General features: G+C 37.4%; 1 protein-coding gene across 12 annotated transcripts in view; it reads right to left on the bottom strand.

Annotated features, from left to right (window-relative positions):
• The window catches only part of DLG2 (discs large MAGUK scaffold protein 2), a 966,889-nt gene that overhangs the window by 352,321 nt on the left and 594,385 nt on the right, over positions 1-20,183 (bottom strand). For all 12 annotated transcript variants that reach the window (XM_079303594.1, XM_079303596.1, XM_079303599.1 and 9 more), the window contains one exon: positions 8,473-8,523. In XM_079303594.1, the coding sequence (XP_079159720.1) occupies positions 8,473-8,523 (51 nt within the window). The remainder of the gene's footprint in view (positions 1-8,472; positions 8,524-20,183) is intronic.

The following is a 20,183-nucleotide window of genomic DNA, read 5'->3' as shown; positions in this document are numbered from 1 at the left end:
CAATGTAATAACAATAATAATAATTTAAAAGAACCAGCAGTAGAACATTGCCTTGAGGCAGCTATGATTTGCATGAAGTACCTTTTCAAATAATAGGTAACTCAAGGTCTCTGTGATCTTGGCACACTTAAAGGGATAAGATTCAAGTAGAGATAAACATGAATAATGCTTTTTTCCCCCCTATATTCACAAATGTAGGTTTTGAACTCTTAAATAAATGATGATTAACTTTTCAACTTTTCTTGAGTTTTGATATGGAATACATGTATTTTTTCCCCTCAGTTGATTTATTTTGTTTCTGTTCACTTTGAGAACACTTTATAGTATTGTGTTAGAGTCTTCTTTCTAGTGTCTGTATCTTCTACTGATGTGCTCTCCCTGAGCAAGTTCTCTGTGAGTTTTTAAAGCAGAGTTTAAGTAACTTCAGGCCTGCAATTCAATATATCAGAGAATTAAGTTTACTCCTCTGAGAACAAAACAGCTCAGTGTGTCAAGTGACTGTTATTAAATTTATAAAAAAAAATATGACAGTCTCTAGTTTTCTTTGGTTAAGCATTCTTCAAAGCTTCAAATTATTTTGAAAACAATTGTAACAACATTGTAACAAAATATTCAGTTATTTAGAGTTCCTCACTTAACAAAAAAAGTCTCCTAATCTTGCCTGGACCTGAGGACTCATTGAAAAAAAACTGTGAGTCCCTCAGAAGAAATTCCTAAATGAATCAATGAATACATAAACATTCAAAATCACATATACAAATGAATAAAATCCTAATTAATCCATAGTAATAGAGTCACTATTTGCCTTAGAAACATTGAGTCATCAGGTGTAAAGCCAAGTTATGTATTTTTTACTTTTAAATAGAAAGCTAACACACATGCATGGGTGGATACATCCTTCACTGCAAAAATGCCCTTAGAGAAGTTTAAATGACATTTCAGTGATACATCCAAAGAAATACACCATTCTGGTTTACCCAAGCTAGCATCCATGACGTGTTTTCCAGACATTTAGATTCAGAATTCTAAGAAAATAATATGAAAATAACTATTTCTTTGATGGGCACTTAGAGGGACCTAAATGTATAGTGTTATTTCTGCTTCTTTTTCTCAGCAGTGTAGCAGGTTTTTCCCCCCTCTATTCACTTATAGCCTTTTCCTCTCCTTTGTCTCCTTTTTCACAGCTTTGCAGATTTCCTGTCATGCCTATTGGGATGTGAAGTGCTGCCACTACACAGCTGGGAAAGGATGTACCCTCTCCACAGCTGTAGCAATGATGAAATACAGGGCAAATTTTCCTTATAAACAAAGGTTCAAGGGAAAGCCACTGGCTTTCTTAAGCATCTTCCCTGGATAACCCAAATTCTTCTGGCAGCATGGAGTCTGAGGCAGTCCAGATATCACTATCTGGAGATTAGACCAGTCCTAGTCCTGCCACTGCTTCCAGGATATCAGTGCTGCATCAGTACTACCTCTTCATGCTCCTTAGCCATATAATTGCTAACTTCAATAATAACAAATAAAAATAGTTTGTTTCCACTTCTAAGAGGGGTTTAACATCTGACAGCTTCACTTCTCTTAGCCTTCACTTTCAATACACTTCAGTAAGTTATGTGGGTTTAGTGATTTCCAGTCCCAGACACTTAATGTGGAGGATGACAGCTAAGAACATGAGGCAGGAGCCTCTGTTTCTCAAAAGGCAGGGCACACCCTCTCCCACCTCTTGTTCTTTTCCAAGCCCACCCTGCACTGGCACGTTTTGTACCTCTACCACACACTGGTGGAACAGGCCCCCACAAGACATGCAGTACAGCCCTACAACCAAGAATAGTTTCAGCATAATGACTCTGACAGAATAAGAACAAAATTTCCCAGTGATTAGTTATATTTTGGGTACCAAATCAGGGCTGCTCTGAGGTGAAAGAAAATAATAAAAAAAAAACCCAGACCCTTCCAAAGTATCTTAATTTAGGTCATTCAAGTAAAGCAACCAAATTCTGCAGTGGTTTCAGGAAATGTTGACCTGGAATTTCAGCATCCCATTAGCAGGACTTCACAGCAGACCCCTTTAGTTTCTTTTATTGATCACTCCAGCACAGCCTCAGGTCAAGGCAAAATCTGGTAAGACAGAAGAGATGAAAGGAGAACACACAGAGTGTGTTTCATCCATTGCATTCAGGGGCCAGAGCCTGCCCTTTCCAGTACTTACAAACCTCCCTGAAGGTAAACAAGAGCCACTGACACAACTGACCATCAGTCTCAATGCTAAAGTAAGATGTGATTGGAATTAGAATGCAGAACAGAATTTCCTGCACAGGGATTGCATGCACTACACATGTATCTTCAAAGATATTTCTTAATTTCTTATTTCACAGAATTTTGTGTTATACACAGAGAAATACACTACAGAGACTCTATATGGATACACAAGACATCAGTATTTCAAATTGTTTGAACAACTATGAGAAAGATGGGATTTTCATTTTCTGTTTGCTGATAACTCAGTACCATAAATAAACACTTCTGCCTCTTCTTGTAGGCCCCTTTCAGGAAAAAAAATCCTGTGGGTGAGCTTTCTAGCAATAAACACCTGCAGGTCACTATTCTACCATCAATCTAGTATAAACTAGTCAATAAGAAGGATTATTCTGTAAATTATCACTTATTTCAGTCTGAGGCTGCAAGAGTAACTACCACCTAGGTAGCAAGCAGGCAAAGCCTATCAAAGAAGAAATGTACTAAGGGCACAGAGAAAGCTTTCAACTGTAAAGAAATCATTCACAGTTCTGCAAAAATAAACACTCAGAGAGCAACTCTGAGTTTGGTGGAGCTCATCAGGTACCTGAGGGACACTCACTTTAAAAGATTTACTTTCTCCTTTTGGAAGATGCCAGACTACTCCACGGGGGCTGTTGATGGTTGGATATTGATTTTTGCACTCTGGACTCTCGAAAGGCACCTGTGGCATACGCTCTTAAACTTTGAAAATACTTTTCCTAGTGGCCATTTCTTCACCACTCCTTTCCACTCTCACTTCTGAAATAAAAGGAGGACTTTCCTGGCACTGTAATGTCCTACACTCTCAGTCCTGAGAGGTCAAAGCATATTGGTGTATGAACTGCTAAGACTTTTAAAAAAGGCAGAAAGAGGATTCACTACTGACTAATAGTGAAAACCTTTTTTCCCACACATACGAGCAAATGGTGACCTTGACTGGTGAGAAGCTGAACATATCCTGAGTGAATCCTGGCCTGCATCAAAGCAGCTTGGCCAATAGATCAAGGCAGGGGGTTCTGTCCCTCTGCTCTGCTCTGGTGAGAGCCCTCCTGGAGTGCTGCATCCAGCTCTGGGACCCCAGCATAAGGAGGATGTGGATCTGCTGAGTGCAGAGGGCACCATAAAGGTCAGCACAGGGCTGGAGCACCTCTCCTGAGAAAACAGGCTAAGAAAGCTGGAGCTGTCAGCCTGGATAAGAAAAGGTTCTGTGGAGATGTTAATGCAGCCTTTCAGTACCTAAAGGGGGTTTATAAGAAAGATGTGGATAGACCTCTTTTTAATAGGGTCTGTAGATGTAGGACAAGGGTTTTAAACTAAAAGAAGGTAGATTTAGCTTACATCTAAAGAGGAATTTTTTACAATGAGGGCTGTGAAATATTAGGAGGTTGCCCAGAAAAACTGGGATGATGCCTCATCCCTGGAAAAATTCAATACACTGTTGGACAGGGCTCTGAGCAACTAGGGGAAGCTGTTTCTTGTTGCAGGGTGGTTGGATGAGATGGCCTTTAAAGTTCCCTTCTTATCCAAACTGTTCTATAATTCTGTGATCACTACGAAAACAATATATATAGATGAGTATTTAAAAATATGATATCAAGTCAAATTTAAAAAGTTGTGTCATTAAATACAATCTAATCTCACTGTTCTTCAGTGTTCAATGGAATGCAGCTGTTCATATCTTTGAAAACTACATGGTTGTGTAAGAAATTAGTGATGAAAAAAGAATGATTAATAACACAGTAGTGATTATTTCTTAGGTTTACAAGTATCAAAGTAATTAAGACCTGAGGCCTGTAATAAATTATTTCCTGAAATGTACCAGTATTACTTTTTCCACTGCTGCCTCAGGATTTTTAAATTTTAGCCTTTAAACCCTAATTTCACACAATACTCTGAGTTGGAAGGGACCCACAAGGATCATTGAGTCCAATTCTTGGGTGAATGGCCCATATGGGGATTGAACACAGAACCTTTGCTGATGGTGTTTTTAGAACCATGTTCTAACCAGCTGACCTAATCTAAGGTCACCTATGACTAGTTCCAGTTAAGATTTGAGTAAGACCTCCAATTTGGTGAAATGTAGAAACCAAATCTTTTAGAGAATTACAATCTCCAAGCAGAAAACTTAAATCTTGTAGTGGTGGTGCTTGATGTCACTGAACTGTCAAGTCAAAGGAAAGAAGAAACAGAGTAGATTTTTTAGTTTCTCCACTGAACAGAGCCTGTGGTGGATACAGAATTAAATTTATTAGAGTTAGCACACTCCAAGATAATAAATCATCATTGAGAATTTACTCTTTTGGAATATGATTCTATGAATATATTTAACCTGATTTTCTAAGGAAATAATTATGCTAAGTGAGCATTCATACCTGTCTCTCCCTCAGGTGTGGTGAGACAAGAGGCAATTGCAATGAAATCTGAAAAAGTGAGGAGGAAACAAAACAACAGGTTCCTAAATACTTTGTAAAAGTATATGGTTAATTAAAAAGCAGGGACATTCTCAGTGCAACCTGAATTATTATACAGGCCAGAAAATCCACTGGAGTATGAAAGAAAAAGAAATAGAGGCCCTTCATTCATGTCTCAGGTTTGGGAAAATTCTCAGTCAGAGCTCAATGTTTTCAGATTGACTGACCAAGGTCAGTCAATTTTAGGATGCAAATGCACTGGGAACTAGATGTCTTTAATTTCAGTGTTGATAGAATTTGATTTTTCCAAACAGTCTATTCCACAAAAACTAATATTCTTCTTTTATACAGATAAAAAAATGAAAATACATACAGAACATGAAAAGAGTCTATCGAAAACAGCTCTACTAATCATAAATGTGCTCTTCTTGTCCAACATCTAAAAAAGCAGGCAAGGTTAGATGAGCAAAAAGGTCCTGAGATTTGAACTCAGATTCTGAATTCTGCATGAATCCAATATGAATCATTAAGTGACCCACTGTCTTTCTTAATTTTTCTTCAGGTTATTTATCTTGCCTGATATTCTAACCCCTATTAAAATCTTCTCTTCAGCATCAGTCTCCAAGCTTCAATCAATTAAAAGTTTCCTCCAGCTTAGGAAAGTTTGTTATGCTTTGTACCAGAGACTATTTCATTATCTCTTACACTGACCACTGATTTACAAATGCAAGTAAGTCTCTTGATAGTGCTGGGTATGGTTTTATCAATTCCTTCAGTAATGGAAGACTAACATCACTGCACTAATATGAATTATTTTATGTAGAGTTTCCTTTTTAAAATGTATTTAATGTTCAAGTTAGAGCAAGGTAATATTTTATTCTTAAGGATTTTGTCTGAGTGTGCATTTGGGCATTGTACTTTTTTCATGAATCACAAAGTTCTAGTCTACACCTGGATCTGCATTTTATGCTGGTAAGTTGGCAGAGAATCTCACATATTCTCTGAGGTATGTCAAGGAATTTAAACTGCCTTCTTTTATTCCAACCCCCCCACATAAAAGAATTTGTTTGTTTTCTCTTAACTCTGCAGCTGTTATTCAAGTGTGTTCTTATGAGAGCTCTAAATGATTTAAGAGTGAGCTCAGAGATTGGTGAAGGTACTGGGTAAGTGGCTTGGCACAACTGAAGAGTAAAATGATAAGAGCATCCACTAAAGAGAGGGCTGACAGGAGTGTACTCACAACTTCTTTAACTCCTGGAACAGCACTGGCTACAGATTTAAGGTGGATCTGCCTCAAATTAATCATCTATGTCAAGTCTCACTGAAGCCTTTTAATCTCAAATCCTCAGGTATTTTTTAACTGCAAACTAGGGCACAACATTTTAAATAAAAACAACTGAATAACATTACTTCAAAGAGAATTATTTTTTTAAAAAAGCTTCCTTCAAAAGCCCCCTGCAACCTTGCAGTCAACTTCCTGGTACACCAGCATGGTCTTGGGCAGCTCAGGGATGCTCAGCAAGCCCTGCACCATCCTTCCCACCAGATCAATGGCATTTTATCTTGGCATTTTTGGGACCATGCTGATCTGCTCTCCAGCTCCACACTGGACACTTGCTGACAACATGCACACAAGTAGTCTTATTTTACCCCAGGAGATCAGAGTATCTCCTCACCCTGGGGCAAGGCTCTTACCAAAGCCACTACCTCTCTTCAGGAATAGGTCCCACAAATCCGTGACATCTATAGATGAAAGTGATCTCCTAATAAGCACTGGGAAGTGCTCTGAAGTAATCAGTCCCTTACCATCTTCCCTTTCATTCTATTATTAAAAATAGGGCAAGTAAGACTGCTTTTGCCCTAATATACCCCCAATCTTTTTTTTTTTCCTATTTAAAAATCTTTAAATAATACTGACCATTTCAAAATGTGTATAAATCTACTGAACAAAATATTTTATGGTTTTGGGGATGCAGAATTCTGTAACTCAAATAACTGGACTAAAATGTAAAGTTTATTACCAGTTGTTTGATATGGGCAAGCTACATTTTTTTCTGTCAACAGCAGCAATCTTAATCTATTTTGTAGCTTTGCCATTTAATACAGACAGATGATTTCCCTCTAATTTCTGAAAGCAGTTTTGTGGAAGAAAATGGGTAATCAACGTGGAGAATGTTTTTTTTTTTCTGAAGATGCTTTTAGTCTGCCATAAATGACAGCTATTTAAAGGCAATCACTTGTGTTTTATATCTCACACAAAAACCAGCAGACACACTGCCTTTGAGACAAAACACTGATACATGTGACAGAACATTTCAAGCAGTACTAATCAGAAGCCACAGATCCAGCATCATCAAGAAAACAACTGAAACATTGTCCATTAAGACCTGTATCTCTTTTTGCTATTGTTGTTCAGCCTTTAGCTGATATTACACTGCACCATGAATAACCAATTATCCACATCTGACAGGTACAGGAGATGCAAATCACATTGGTTCTGCAGTATGTACACTGATAACTTACACATCTGTTAAAAATAAAGTGCTTCTCAAAATATCACCCAGGAGGCATGTGTTCTGTTGTCTGTTCAGTGACCTTTGGAAACTCTAGTCCAATGAATAACTAGTGATGCGTGAGTAACTCAGGAGACAGTAGATGAAAAGTGCCTATAACCTTAGATGTAATCTGTTATGAAGATGGCTATGATAAAAATATACATTGCTCTTTCATAATTTGCCTGAGAGAGAAAAATCAATGAGAACATAAACTTGCATCCCTTTAAGTTTAATGGTTATGGAATTCATTATCCTGGACAATTAAAAATATAACATGCAGAAAAAGTGCAGTGAATTATATCATTTAAGTATCTAACTTAATGGTAATTTGCTGCTTTACAGGCATTTGTTAACATGGCATCAACCACATCAAGATAAATCTGGCCTTCTATTCAGTCATTTCCTGTAGAAAGAAGCTGAACAGTACTTCAAGATGGAAAAACTTCATATTCCCAAGATGTTGGTAGAATACCAAAGGAATTCAGCAATGACATTCTTGCATCCATTGGAAACCTTTGTAAGCATTATGACATATGCCAAAGCTTAGACTTTCTCTCTCACACCCTACATGGCCCATATGGCCTTGATCTGTGTCAGACAAACAGTAAGACAACAGCTACATAACCAAAAGGAAAGGAAAAAATACCAAATCCAGGGAGACATGGTACAGCACATATTGCTTTGGCTTTGGTGCTACGTTACCAACAAAGCCTTCACTGCAAGCCCTGATTACAGCTCAGATATTTTAGCCTTTGAGTAAACATATCTTTTACACATAGATATGGTCTACAGCTTTTATGAAGCCACTTGAACATTAAAAACCCTTTTGAAATTTTTCTTTTATAGTATAACGCTACGTATCCTCTATCATCCACATATATCAGGAAACCAAAGATTTTTAAAGAGAAAACATTCCACAATTCCAGTTGACAAGTTAAAAAGGCTGTTACCAAGTGATAGAGGCCCTTCACAATAACCAAACACCCAACTGAGCCCTGGCAGAGTTATGAGGAAGAATTTTGAATGCAAGTAGCTAAATCTGAAACTTCTTAATGGCATGGAAGACTTCTCTGTTGTATCACCCACATTTTTATAGTTCAGAATAAACAGTGGACATCTTTATTCAAAATATAAACAATTTTATTCTTAATTACTGTTAATTTCATAATTAATCACGTTATTTTGTTTCACATTATATTTTCCTATAAGAGAGAATAAATTATACTTACCCTCTCCAAAGTAATTTCTTCAAATTCATATTCAATTTCTGTTCCATTGACCTAAAGAAAATGAAATCAGAAAATTCCTTAAATCTACATGGAAGGCAACTTCATAGGCGTACTGTACAGCTGTTCCAGTACCATTGGATACTGAAGCACATTTTCAACATATAGCTGAGGAGCTCTAAAGTACAGACTGCTTAACTGCCCTTTGCCTTGAGGGTGCATAATCAGGCTTATAAACTGAAGGCAGTAAAAGTTCAGTATGTAATGGCTATATAAATCACCAACATAATAAGACTGATATTTGATGGAGTATGTTTGTGGACTTTGTGCTAATGTTTAGTTTCCAAACTAATAGTTTCAAGTAAAATAGACCTGCTTCTAATATTCTCACAATGGAAGAAAAATTATTTATGCATTGTCTTACAAGCTCCAATTTACATTGCAATACAAAAACAGACAGGAAATTCACAGTACTTATGTAAAAATCACTCACTGATACACACACTGAAATACATCTTGTTTACTATATTAACCTAGGGCAAGAACATGACAGAGGACCTTTGCAAGAGACAGCTGAATGGCAAAAAGGCACAGAATGTTAATGCAATTCCTATGCTGAGTCCCAGTGTCAAAATAAATTAAGCTAAAAAATGTAGAGCACCAAAATGGATTGTGCTGGACAAGAAATCTATCAGCTGAAGAGATGACACTGATTTAAGCAGTATTCCAAAACTTCTTCCAGTCTGACAGGGATTTTTTTTGTCCCTCCGGCAACTCACTCAAGAAACCTTTCCTCCTTTTCTCCTTCCTTAAATATGTAGAGTAGAGCATCTGAGAAAGCTACAAAGGCTCACTGCATTGCAAGTTAATTGCAGAGCAATGGAAATATATTTATCATTAAAATCTCAGAAGAATTTCAAAGCATCACTTTGATACAACTAGTCAGCAATTTTTTTATTTGGCCAAAAAGTATTGATGAATTTTAAAAAAAGAAGAAAAACATATTAATCATGCTATTCTAGTTTTTGTAATGATGGGATATGCCCTGGAAAATAGCTTTGCTTTAGTGTTTTACTTAATTTATACTTAATGAAAAAAAAATATTTTTCAATACCTAAACTCAAGGAAAGCATTGGGATGAACTTCATCCTGGAGGCACGAATTTGTTATTTCTCAAAACAAGAACATTTATCACTCCTCCCCACTCCCAACTGCTAATTTGATGTATTAGATTCCTAACTGCAATCATAAAACACTGTACATAAATCATTCTTTATCTAGTCAAGCACCTTTCAAATGTAATTAGATACTTCTCTTGTGAATATTTTAACAAGGTACATGTACCTGCCAAACAAAAGCTTACTCTAAAATCCACCAACTATTTAATTTGTTTACAATTCAAGATCTGATAAACCATGAAATCAGTAATAGAAATACAATCCCCAGAATCTGTGTTGAAAGGGTAAGAGAGGGAAAAGTCAAACAAACACCTCATGCTTAACAATTGCATGAAAACACAGCATCAATGAATATAATATTTAATACATGCATAATACTTGGGGGTTTAAATTTATTATGATTGGGTAATGACATCAGATTATACTAACACCAGAGATAGGTAAAAAAAATTACTACAGCATGTCTTCCTATGCTATCACTTTAATGCCTTCTACATATACTCTTTTATTAATATGGGCAACTTAGTAAGTATGAAGATCTTTATAGCTATTGAATTTTTTGTCCTTTCTTGTCTAATGATAATGAAATCAAAGCTATCTATATGTCTGTTTTCATGAACCTCTCTTTCATCTTAGGATGGTGGATAGCTCTGATCTATGTCTTCAATTCCTCAGTCTTGCTCTATAAAGCTGTCTTTGCTTCACTGCTTATAATCGCTTTTCCTTTGCATTAAAAACTCGTTAGTGCAGCAAAATGGGAAAAAGAGGGATATGAGAAGTGAGCAACCTCTGTGGAAAGATGAAAGGAGAAAACACAAGCTGAATACTCAATTTGTATTTGCACACAAACGATATCTTGCTTATGACCATCTGAGGGGTTTCCATTATCATCCACATTGGCAATTCTCAAAATGCCTTCAATTCAAATCGAAATTAATTGCAGCAGAGATCCATTATCAGGCTCCATAGCAGCAGGGGTGTTATGAATTAAAAAGCTGATCTTGATCCAGCTCCTTTTGTTATTTAAACATACATGTCTGCATATGCTGTTCACTGCCCTGTTTGTTTTGCTGGTTGCTCAGCAAACCAGTGCAGTTATTTCATAAAGAATCTAATAAGATGCTGTCCCCACCTGAGGCAGGTGGAATGATGCTTTATGCAGTACCACTCATTGCTAGCACCATTTTACTTCATATTTAGACTCTCTGGCTGCACCTACAATGCTAAATTATAGTAAGTTTTCAGCCAAGTCTCAGTGCTTACGGCTATTTCTGTCTGGAGCCTGCTGGAAGCAAATGGCCAAGGAGTGAGCCAACAGTTAAGCAGGAAGAGAATCATGGCTCCAGCACTGGAACTGGTTTGTTGGTGCTCTCATTTAGCAGCATATGGACATACCCTCTGTTTTGGTACATTTTTAACTTGACAGTCTCTGGCCTGTCAATGCGCCTAAACAAGCTGTCTGAACTATCTGCAACTTCCATTTCTTGCAAGCAGTGGCAACCTACTCTTGTGTCTCTCTTTGCATGACTTTATCAGACTGCAGCAAGAACTGAAAGCAAAATTTACCACAGCCTCCATGGTTTTAGATTGCTATGAAAAATTACAAACATTTTCATTCCGTTTTCTCTTCTCTGCATTTAAAGAAACCATCCACATTTTCCAGCTGGTTGGGAAAAATTCTAAGCTTCTTGGAGTGCAAGTTCTGGAAATATGACAGCTATCTTTAATGTCAAGTAAAATTTACATTTATAATCTGAAATGTCAGGTAGTCATCTAACTCTATACTCAAGTGAGTAAAAACAGGCACGTGAAGGTCTTAATTTCATCCTCTGTTAGAAATCTCAGGTAGGTGAGGTGAATTGTGCCTGGAGGTTTCCTTTCAATGTGTACAAACAGAGTCTAAAAACGATGTGTGAAGATAGGTGAGCACTTGCCTTAAATCTGTTTTCTCTGCATTTCTCCTGGCTATAGACTGGTAACAAATTTCTGCTCACGAGATGCCACATGCCTTTCATAATCATGCACCACTGAAAGGCTGGATCTCCGGTTCCGCAGCTTCTCCAATTGCTTTTTCGGGCTTGTCTGCACCTGTAACTGGCAGCACATACCCAGCACCTACTCCCACAAACCCAGCTAGTCAGGATATCCACAAGGAACAACTCAATCTTTCCCCTTCTCCAAAAGCCAAGAAACACTGCTCTTGGCCTCTGTCTCTGATCTGGGACATGGATGTGCACTCCTTGAGAAAGATGCTCCCCAGCACCTGTGACAGTAAGGGGCCACAGGACTGCAGCAGGAGTGGCTAAGGGGTACACACAATGAAGTCCATGGGAGGACACAACCCACTGCATCCCTTCTTCAGGGCACTGGAATCAACTTCTGTCTCATCCAGGAATTCATATTGCTGGCTGAAGTAAAAAGATACTATTGACCAGGACAAAACATAGAAGTGCTACATGGGAACAGATGTGCATGAAATCTGTAGATAATTTTGAGGGGCTCTGCTCATGGCCAACACACTTGCAATGCAAGAAGGTTCCCAGCCTCCTGACCTTGCATATGTTCATGATCCACAGCCTGATGAATGCACAGCCCTTCTAGAATAAATTACCACACTTTAATTAAGCTCCCATGTTTAAAAATACCCCTTGCAAAGGCAAGGTAACATTGCCTTTCATTTAGGGCTGCATCTGTTATTCCACAGGACTTTCCAAAATATTTGACAAGAAAATGTCTTTGTAGGGTAACTATCTCGACTCATCATTCAAGAGAGACTTTCTGGCAAAACTCTCATCACTATTAGAGCTCACTTGCCTTTCCAAGAAAAAAGCTCTACTCATCTTCAGTGACACTTTCAGTCGTGTGAGAAATAAGTAACAGGTAAAGAGAGGTTTTTACACACGATTTTGTGAAAAATCTGAAATAAAGCCCAGCATACAGAATGCCAAAGTAAGGACCTGACAAACTCAGATTTGTTTGTTCCTTTATGAGAAGACACTTACTTTCCAGACAGTACTTACTTTCTCTCCTTTATGGCACTTTAAGGGTGACATAGGCAGCTGAAGCGTGAAAATCAATTCTACAGATGACGCTAAATTCCTAAAATCCCTGAAACAAACATTTGTTGGGCTTTTCATTTTCTGCCACATACTCTGCCACGTTATTAACACCTTTTAAGATATTTCTTTCTCACAGTAACAATAGTGATTTGATACTCTTATGTTTTACTTCTCGAATTATTTGATTTGATGAACTTGTTTACACTCAAAAAGTAAACATTGTGTAATTCTTCCTTGCTATACTTCTACATCACTGCAACTGCATCCACTCAGTAAGACATGTATTTCATTAGGTGAATTGTAATGATAAAAATTGTATTATGATAGCAGCAACAACAGAATCAAAACACACAATTTATACAACTGCAATATTTCAAAATCCATGGACCTACCCTATCTAATAAAAATTGCCATCAGAGCTGTTTGTTATGCTAAGTCTAACTTTCAAGAAGAGATTGTGTTGCCTAAAAATTACATCTGATTTTTACACAGATTTTTATTACAAGCAAAACTCATTTTAATCGTATTTAATTGGGCATTGTTTTTTAGAAAACGGTAAGAAAGAAGACTGCTGCTTCTACTTCTGTTATCATATGCATAGGAAGATAACTACCCTGACACTGATTTTCATTCAACATGCAAAATTTATTCTTTTGGCTTCTCCAAAGCCATATTCTTTATGGTTTCTCCAGTTGTCTCATCACCAAACCTCAGTGGAATACAAAATTGCCAAATTCTTGTACAAGTAACTTCAGCATATATTGGTCCTACAGAAATTTTCAGTTGACTGTATAATTAAGATGGTAATAGACTTAGAGAAACATAGAATGGTTTGTCTTGGAAGGGACCATAAAGATACCTATTTTCAAACCCCCTGCCAGGGGAAGGGACATCTTCCACTAGACCATGTCATTTTACATTTCAGAAACAGCAAGCCCATTTGGGTATCTAACAAGTATTAAATAGCCTTTCACAATTTCTGTTTTGTCACCAAAGCTAAAGAGCAATCCTTATTTAACCCTCTGACAACTCCAGATTTGGATTCATTCTTTAATAATTGTCAAAGGAGAGTTGCTGATGTTCTTTTGATATTGCTTTCCAAAATCATTAGAAGTTTCCTTTCTTACTGCATATAAACATACAGAAAACACTCTCCTGATTTCAAATGTGGTGAGTTTGCATTTTCAAGCTGTCCTAAAAAGGCTGCCAGAAAGTATTTAATGCTAGTTTTTATCTGAGTGAGTACATTTTGTGGACTTTTTATGTGAGATATCCCACACCTATTTTTAATTATGGTGTATAACTAAGCCCATTTCTTTCTATTTACCCATACTTCATTTAGGAAACAAGGAAAACATGTTAAGTTTTTGAATCGAAATGTACCATAATCTAAAATTTTCTTGTAATATGACTGTTCTGGTGTGAAGAACAAAGAGTAAAAAACCATAGAGGTTTCAAAGAAATTTATGCTTTATCAGGAATAGATCAGATCTAACCACCAGTCACTGTACATCCTTTAGGGAAGATAACACCCTCAACACATAATTAGCAGAGCTCCAAGAAGCCAAATCCAGCTCTTGGTCAACACCTGCAAAGATATGCAGCCAAGACTACCTTGTATCTCAAAGGGTGCTATATTCACTCCTCCTTTCTTTTTCAAATGTCTCTTATATCCTTCAGGACCTAATTTTTGTTCAGCCTCCTCTCCAGTGATTTTCACGATACTCACCCTTTCCTCTTTCTGCCTCTCTCACTGTTATCCTGGCTTTTCTTGTTTTCATTCCCTTGGAGAAAAGACTAATCTAGCAAGTAACCATGGTCACTCTTCTCTGATTGTTTCCCAAATGGCAATTTTATCTTGCTCTACCCCACTTCTCATATCTTGTTCACAACAGTCATGTTTTCTTGTCTACTGTGCATCACAATCCCCCAGCTGTAATCACAACTTCTCATGTCTCCAAGTCAGCTTCCACTGCTTTCTGATTTTTGTTCCTTTCAGGTTTTTTGTCTTCCTTCTTACTGCCTCCCAAATTTGTTCCATTTTCCTCTCACACATAGAAACACACACATATACATATAAATTTGAACTTACTTTATCTAATCACCCTTCACCCAAAGCCTTGTTCATTACTAGCTTTCTACCTTCTCATCTTTTCCAACTAAACTTGAAACAATCTTCTCCCACAACTCCTATTAAGCCACTCATACACTCCATGTTCCTTGATTCTTTTCACTAATGCTTCATCTGTTTGACCATAGTTTCAAGTCCTTGTCAAAATAAGGGATTCTCTTCTGGTTTCCCCTACTCACTGCTCTCATTCTTCATAATCCTTTTTGCTACTCAGCAACAATTTATATTTACTCTTTTTTAAGCTGTTTTGTCACCATAGAGCAGACACTTTCAACAGCATGAAAAAAAAAAATTGCTGATGCCCTTCTCCAAGGTATTCTTATTATTTTATGAGGTTTACAATGAGCCATCATTTTTTTTTCACCTCTTGTTTTGCCCATATTTTGATGGAAGCATTATTTTAAGTGTAAGCACTTAATACAGCTAATACAGACTCAACACAAACTTCCTAGTTTTATAAGCCTAATGCAAAAGCAGATAAAAGCAGAGACCATAATTTCAAGTGGGGTCCACAGTAAATGGAAATTAAATTATATCTGTGTGTGAATTCTGTTTAGGCTAGCACTTCCACCTTGTACAAAATTAGTACCAACCAAAGAAGAAGAGTGCACAGTTCAGCTTTGGTATTTACAACTTTCTCTCTTATGCAGAAAGAACTTCACATTATTATATTACCTATCTAAAGGGTAGATATCCAAGTTAAGAAGTGATCTAGATTTTGGGGTTTTTTACAGGTACTGGAGAGAGGAATCAAGGGGAAGATTTATGCCATGTGTCTTAATCTTTGGTTGGAATTGTTTAAGAACCTGCTTGTCCACTGATGTTATGGGGGAACTTTATAAACTTCCAGGAAACGCAACCTAAAAAAATTATTCTTAAAAAAAATGGCAGAGTTCTTGGAACTAGGTGATGTTTAAGGTCCCCTTCCAAACAGTTCTGATACAAAAAATGAAGAATTTTCATAGAATCTTAAACTTAGAAGGTGTATCAGTGCAGAAATTTGAAGTGGTAGGTTCCAAAGAACTGGATGCAGCAATTTGTTCCCACAAAAATCACATTCTTTCTTGTGCAGTTCAGGTCATTTACTGGACAGCTTCAGGAGTTCACAATTACTTTGCCTCTTGTTTTCTTCTGTGCTTCTGCCATTGCTGACATGGTAATATATGAGTTATAAACACTCCATTTGTTAGGTTCTTCTATCTCTGTCTATTTTAGATTTAGAAGAAAATCCATCAAACCTTTCAAAAAATTTGAACAGTTCAGACATTTCTAGAAATTATTTTTCTGGTGTAATCATTCCATGCAAAATATACTCAAAAATGGAAAATAGCTGTTGCTTGATTGACCTTATTTCATCAACAAAGATTATAAAGTACTTGTAAATTGGAACTTAAAGTTAATTTTAATAATATTTAATACTTCAATTTGCATAATTGGTTTTTAAAAGTTGGTAACTGTATGAGTGTTTAAAGGCAGAAACTATTACATGTGGGATAAGTTTGATTCATTTAAACATGAGTAATAAATGTTTCTCAGATTTAGGGAAAAAACCCAGAGCATACTAACTGGCAAAATTTTAGGCAAGGAAAGAATAACACTAATTAACTTCACTCTTTGGCATTGTGACATGTTTATACAGTCATTATATAATGAAATATATGTAATAGGCATAATAGGTATACCACATTTCCTCAATAAATAAATCCACAACCAGCATAATCTAATCTCTTACAATTTGCTCAGCAGAACATACTCTGACTCATATCTGTGTGCCTTGAATTGCCTACAAGTACCTTTGTTTAGCTTTGAGAGTTAATACTTCTTTCACTGCTCTCTCACCCCACTGCCTATGAAAAAACACAATCAATGCATTCTTTTGTTCTTTGTGTTAACTCTAGCACAAGAACTGAAGGCTAAACTGTACTGAAAGTAGCACTGCTGCAATCCCACTGGTGTCACTGGGCTTGCACTTGTGTAACTGAATTTGCAGTTATTCATCTGAGGATGTACTTAGCTGCAGGAGGAAGCAACCCTAAAGAAATGGAGAAAATGCCTGTGCTAATAGTAAAAATCAGTAATGAGGAATATTCACACACAAAGTATGTGCACATTTTTAAACCAATGTGGATTCCCCAGGACAAGCTTTTTATGCATGACTCAGATGCTTTACAAGTATTTGTATAGCAGCAGAAGGATCTGCTATTTCTCTTAAAATCTTGGAGGGCTCTTCAATGTATGTATGGGAAGGGAGCCACAGCCCCTGCACTCTACAACTAAGAGCACAGTAGAACCCTGTGCTTTTATGAGTGCCCTCATATCCAATTAATTTTGCTGCAGAAAAATGAAAAATGAAAAATAAGACATTTTGAATGGCTGAGATAATTTCTGCCTCCCCTCCCAAGTTCAAGCAAAGAAAATTGATGTAACTGTTGTTCGCATAGATTAACAATGTAAACCCTGAGAAGAAGCTAATGCAGCCTGACTGATCATCACCAACCAGTCCCAATCTAAGCCCAGTCAATATTCAGCAAACTATTCCAAATACTTTTTGAGCTTTCTTGGTAGGAAAAACTGGTTTGCATCAGTTTGAGAGAATTTGAGGTTTTTTAAAAAAAATTTCAACTTAAATCCAAGCAGAGAGAAAAATATCACTTTGATCCACCTTCAATCAATCTAATTTCTGACACAATAATGAAATCTTGAACTTGAAAGTTACTCTGAAAGTAATTTCTCTACATTGCCTCAGTATTCTAAAAAAATTGATTATTTTCAAGATTACCTATTAATATATAACAGCAGAGATAATCAAAGCTTTACTAGGGAACTGAAGAAAGCCAAAAGAAAGCTTGAGAAAAATGCTGACACATAATCCTCTTTAAAACAAGCGTGTAAAGGCTGCAGTGCTCTCTTGCTTTAAATAGGCAGTAATGAAAAGACCTATGGTACAAGAAATACTGTAAGAATATTTTTACTACATTAAAATGCACAACTGCAACACAGAAGTACTCTGAAAATGTTTAATGTCATGCAATACTACTTTAAAACATCAAGTATTTCATCATCTTTTTCCAGAAGCAGAGCATATTTTACCAGTTATATGAAATATCTTTATTACATTCTCTGTAAGTTTCCTGACGTAATGAAACCTGTAATTTCCACATCAAAGCTAAATTATTTGGCAGCAGAGATGTGGAAAGTATTCTGGTTCTTATCTCAACAATATGTAATCAAGTTAGTGGTCACTGACCATCATAGCTAAATTTGTGTACAAATCTTCTCCTGGACATCAAATACTCCAATATGCACAAGGCCACTCACCAGACATTTTACTTGCCATTACTAAGCTGTACATGCTCCAGCATGTCTGCTGCACAGAAAAGTTATTTTCTCCCAGAGGAGCTCAGCCCCTAACAAGACTTAGGAGAGTTCTAGGTGAGGAAAATAAGGTGTGGAAAAGGGAAGGACAGAAGAGGTTTAAAATTAGAGAGGAAGAAGTACAAGAAAACAGAGGGCTAAGTGGATAAAGGGGGCCAGCCACATGTAGACAAGGCTAGTCAGTTAAGTTCCCTGTCCAAGCCCTGTGCCTGCTGAACATCTTCTGTCATGTCTTCTATTAAACTCCATTTCTGCCTATTTTCTTGTGTAGGGGGCTCTCTGTTCTCTGTGAAGTGTAATGATCCATGGTACCAGCAGCTGGAGTGCTTGAGGGTGCCTAGAAGCTGTGGGTGATGGCCAGCAAACACCAACCTGGGCTAGCTGGGGAGCAGGTGAAGCAGGCAGAAAACTGGGGTGAGTATGTGCAACTGGAAGTAAGACAGAGGAAAAAGTTGGCTACTGAAGAGGCAAGGGATCCAAGGCAACTACCCACGAGACTTGAGGATCCAGGTGTTGACTGAGACCCATTTTGGTGCATGTGTGTTTTACTGTGCAGAGTGAGGGCAAGGATCCAGGGCCAGCTACTGGATGGACCGTGTGTCTCAGCTCAGTTATAGGAGGAATCATGGAGTGAGTTATAGGAGTCCCACAGGGTGTGTGTGGATGTTGGTTTGTGCAAAAGAGTCTGTACCAGCAGCTGGAAAGGGGTTGCAGCACCAGCTGCCAGCATCTGGAACAGCAAGGATCTGGAGCCAGCACTCCTGAGCTGACCAAGTGTCCAAATCCAGCTCCTGGCATTTTTCACACCACACACAAATGAACACATGCATACACATGGGAACATGAGGAGGCCACTTTTGTTTGTGTGGGCACTGCCTGCTGTGCTGTTCTGCTCAGGTGTGTGATTCTACCTGAATGCCTTCTGTCTGTCCGTGTGCTTACTGGGAACACAGGCTGACCTTGCTACAGATTGAGCACTGTGCCATGGAGTCCCAGCAGCCCTGCTTCCATCAGGTCAGCAAGTTTAGCAGCCCCCCAGCATCATGCAATAATTTGTGCACACCTACTGCAAACATAGCTTTTTTGTTGTTATATGTACTACAACTCCATGCGATGCTAAACTGAGAAAAAAATTCTTTGCAGACTCATATTCATTGCTATGTATCTCCTATTTTCACCCAAGAAGAAAGATGAATGTGACAGGAAAAGCTATTCTTACAATCTTCTTGAATCATTCTTTACCAAGAAATAGCAGGGAAAGAAAAATGGTAGAAAAATATCTGAAAATAAGAAACTGTGCTCAAAGTGTAAATGATGATGGAGTTTATACGATATTAAAGCTTGAACTTTAGTAAAGCAGGGGAATTTCGACAGAATATAAAAAACTTGATTTTAGCTACAGCCACAGCTCAAAAAAGATGTGGAATTAAAGGATGGGGAGAAAGTCAAGTATGATTTATTTTCTTTCAGTAGATCTGCATACAGAGAGAAGGTCCATTGCGACATGATTGATTCAGGGATGCCCAGTTCTGACCAACCTGTCCTATTGATAGGATCAGACTCCCTAAGACATGAGGATGGCTCCTGGAGACTGGGCCTTATTTTGAAAGGGAGATGAACTTCTTTCAACAATTTCAAGATATACAGAAACAAGTCTCACAACTAGAATATATTTGTGCCCTTCTGCATAGAATTCAAATACTTGGGGAGTGAAAGAGCACTTATCTGACTTAGTTTACAAACCGACTTCAAACTAATACACAATGTTTCTAAAAAGAAATTAAACAGTAGTGAAAGCACCAACTGCAAATTATACTTCTCCTCTAGGGAAAGACCAAAACTGACCATATGGACAGTTGAAGACTTTTACTATTTTTAGAATAAGAAAGAGCACTACCAAGATACCATGTATGTGCTTCTACTAAAGAGAAAGACTGCAGTGAAATCTAAATGACTAATCAACCTTGCACT

This window comes from Erithacus rubecula (genome assembly GCF_903797595.1).
Source record: "Erithacus rubecula genome assembly, chromosome: 1".
Lineage (NCBI taxonomy): Eukaryota > Metazoa > Chordata > Aves > Passeriformes > Muscicapidae > Erithacus > Erithacus rubecula.
This window is presented reverse-complemented; position numbering and strand designations above follow the sequence as displayed.